General features: G+C 34.4%; 1 protein-coding gene across 1 annotated transcript; it reads right to left on the reverse strand.

The window, feature by feature from the left end:
• Positions 1 to 499: 499 nt before the first annotated feature.
• Positions 500 to 3,938, reverse strand: LOC106952544 (syntaxin-2-like; the record flags this gene model as incomplete). The annotated part of the gene is made up of 6 exons (XM_015040714.1): positions 500 to 1,673; positions 1,776 to 1,913; positions 2,005 to 2,078; positions 2,599 to 2,707; positions 3,380 to 3,453; positions 3,803 to 3,938. Coding segments are annotated over 6 exons (708 nt in total), but the record flags the coding sequence as incomplete, so codon positions are not given.
• Positions 3,939 to 3,944: the final 6 nt, after the last annotated feature.

Consider the following 3,944-nt stretch of genomic DNA (forward strand, 5'->3'; position numbering starts at 1 on the left):
TGCAGCAGCAAATTACACAAATGTCATTCAATTATTAACCTATAAGTATTCTATGCCTAATGCGATTGTCCTACAACATCACAAATAAGAATCAGTCGTGAGGATAAAAGTCAAGTGAAGCCTTGATGTAAATTCTCACTTTTTATATTTGTTAATAAGCATTAAAGACCATGTGGTACTTAATGTGGACTATTAGAAGTGTTACAGCGTTAACAGTTCATTTACCTTAAGGCATGAGTAAAATAATTTCAACCATAAAAAGATGCATTTACAGCCACACTAGTCCCACTTTATTCCCAGTGGAGCATCAAATTAAATCCAATGCTATCTGAGACTGCACTTTCACAAAGGTCACAATATCAAAGTGTGTTTACTGAAGTGACTCCAGGTACACGATGCATACACTGTTTGGAGACACTTTTTTCATGCCATCCAGTTCCTAGGTGATTTACCAACTGAGCAGCCTGTGATTAGAAACTGGAAGCCACACTAAAAAAAATCAGATGTTTTTTTCTTGTTTATTAAATACATCATAAGTGAACATTACCTCTCCAGTTTCTGCATTAAACAACAAAACAAAAAAAGAAAAAAGTGAAGCAGCAATATGGATAAATGATGTTTAAATAACAGGAACTTGAAGATAATAAGCCTAATGGGTATATTAAGTAGGTAAAACAGCTACATCAGTAACTAGTATTGCATCAGATGTCAAAATATACATTTGCATGACTTTTTATAGATCAAAAATATTTAATCCAATCACTTTTGTTCCATTTGCTTCCATTGTCATTATTTTATTAAGCCACTTATTTACCTGTTTTGTTGATTATGCCAGCTTTGGTTCCTTGTACTTCCAAGCAGTTTATTTACATGTCATTGTTAATTTAAAAACAAAATATTTTACAATCAGCAGATCAGACCTACAAAAAGGCAAAACAAGACATAAGCCAATAAAACTCTGATCACTACATTTCTAATTTACAAGTTGACTGCAACTGCTACAGCAATTTTTATACTGTGCAGATTTCTTACATTTCACTTAAACCACTTTATGTTAATTGATCACAGCAGGAGACCAGGAAGTTTAAAATCTTCTGTTTCACAGCATTCATTATGAGCACAAGTTGACATTTTTACAATGTCATAAGAAGAAACCTTAGACAAGGTACAGCCTGGTATTTCAATGTTGTTGCAGTGCCACCTAGTGATCAAGTGAGTAAATGAATCTATGGGTGGTTGAACAGATAAAAAGTAATGTAATGAAATGGACCATATCTGAAATCATATTCTTGACAAAGAAATATTTTTTAAGCATTTAAAGTGACAAGTTATTTTTACATAACTTTGAATTCTCAACTCTGGGTAAAAAAACTACAGTTCTACAAAAAACAGTTAAAGAGTTTTACATGGGGAAAAAAATGGATACAACTAATTCTCCAAGGCTCTGACAGGTTTGATGTGCATCAGGAAGGCTTGATGCAGTCTTCAGTAGAGTTTTAATCATCAGCTTCAGTACTGGCTTGTCTCCTAAAGGATTTGAAAAAACTTGGGAGAGACACAACCTTATAACGATTCTTCTTGTATCCGAGTGCTTCCTGTGTTTCTTCTTTTCCTGCATGTACATATTCTCCGGCACTGGTGACGTTCCTTTCTATATTGTTTATCAACTCCCCCTAGTGGAAATTAAAAAAAAAAAAGACACAATGTTAGTCATTTCATCAGTTATATTTAAATCCGTCCTCAATAAACATTTATTTTTGGGGCAGCCATTTTACCTGAATTTCCAACAGCATGGCCGTGTCTGTAATTATCTCATGTAGTTCTTTAATGCTGTACTCAAGGCTGATGATGTTCTGATGACGTCTTTCAATCTCAGAGAGAGCCCGACTTGATAATTGAGCATCAGAATGGATCTTTGTTGGAGGGAAAAAAGGGACATTATTTATATTTTTTTATTCAAATACTACAACATTCTATTGGAAATAGATCTGGAATTTCACCCACATTAGTTATGAAAATGGCAAGATTATCACGTTGCAGCATATCCTCCAGCTCGTCATCTGTTGTGACTTTATCCACTATGAGAAACAAATGAGAAGTTGGCACTTAGAATCTTTTTATTTCATTTTGAAATTACAAAATCAAAGCAACAGAATCACTGCAGTAAAAGAACTGAAAAATGATATGCACTACTGGAAGTTTACTGTAGAATGTCACAAATAAGGCAAAATACTATTCTAAAACATACCTGTACACATAACACTGCTTCAAAGTTATCCCAATGAACAAACTGGTAAAAAGATACACAAATACTCTATTGGAATGTGGTTTAATACATCAACCTTTTCCAGCCTAGTGATGCATACGATAACAATGCTCAAAACAATCTTGGCAGGAAATTGAGTAAATGCAAGTCATCTTATTTACATGCTAAATAAAACAATCAGACTAGAAATGGTAAAGAATAAGACCAGAATCTGCTTTATTGGCTAAGTTTCTGAACGCAAAGAAGAGATTTGACTTTGATTTCAGTTTGTTGTCAAAGAAAAGCATTGAAACTGGAAATAAAAAGCAATTATTATTGCAATAGTGACTCACCAATCTCGAGCTGTCTCTGAATTTGGGCCTTGCATTTCTCTCTGAAGGAAATCTGGATCTTATGGTAACTCTTCATGACTTCAGAAAACCAACGAGTCAGGTGTGAGTGCTGGCAGAAGGGAGTTGGCAAAATTATTTATTTGGAAGCCAAGGTTAAAATTTGCAATGCAATGACTAGTACAGTGACAGCCTATGACACAAAGCAGGCCATATGCAATTACAATCACAAACTGGTATGATAAAAGGTTTATATTTGCTCATTTCTCTTTTTTATGAAATTACACAGTGACATTATTGTTGCAGCATAATCTCACAAAAAAAAGAATCAATAGTGTATTTTTATTTTGTTTACTGTGGCATAGAGACCAATTTGTTTTTCCACAAAATGTGGAAGATTAAAAAATGCCATTTGACGCCGATGTTTGCTGAGCTGCACTGAACTCATTAACCATTTTTCTTCTACCATCACAAACATAAACGTGGAGTTTCCTAATCCCTGCAGGAACTTTGAAAGCAACAGTTTATTTTGGTCAGATGAGACCAAGTTTGAGCTTTTTAAACAAATAATGCTTCTGGTGGGTTTGGCAATAAACAAAGGATGACTTTGTATGAAAGAACCTCATGCTCACTGAAAACAATGGTGTTATTCTGTGGATAATTTTCTTTTTCAAAGAGACTGAGAAGCTAGTGAGAGGGCACTAGTTTCTCAGAACATCAGAATAGAAGGAATGACTTGATTTTAACAAATAAATGGAGAAAAATTAAAGTATTGGGTACAAACCTGATTCCTCTGAATTCGATAGATTACAGAGTTATTAGTTCTGTTGTCTTCTGATGGACAGTTCTTCTGCATTACTGAAATACACAAGACAGATCCAGTGTATTTACAAGCTACGTCAGATAGGAACTAACATATGCTGCAGGTTTCTCTTCACAATTTACATAGCAAAGCAAAAATATTCTGAGAGCTTTTAATAATGATTGAATGACGATGAGCTGTAGTGGACAGTGACGCACTTTATTTCCTCTCCTATTCATTTGCCAGTCAAATTATACCATTCTGACTTCACTCCAAGTATTTAAGCAAGTTTGCCGTTTGGCAAAGCTACATTTATTTCAAATGACTGACCAAAGGGAAATATTAAAAATGTACACAAATATTCCATGGGTTCCAGCAATTTCGACTCCATTTTGTAACACCTACATTTTAACTTGGTTCGGACCAGGTTGGCGTTGTGTCTGGTCTCGTTGTTTATCAGCTCCAGTTCATCTTTACTTCCTAAAAAAACACACAAAACAGACAGACTGAACAAATTTACTTGATAAGAGGAGGAACTCTTTTTTTT

This window comes from Poecilia latipinna, unplaced genomic scaffold (assembly GCF_001443285.1).
Source record: "Poecilia latipinna isolate Pla-1442-1.1 unplaced genomic scaffold, P_latipinna-1.0 Scaffold524, whole genome shotgun sequence".
NCBI lineage: Eukaryota > Metazoa > Chordata > Actinopteri > Cyprinodontiformes > Poeciliidae > Poecilia > Poecilia latipinna.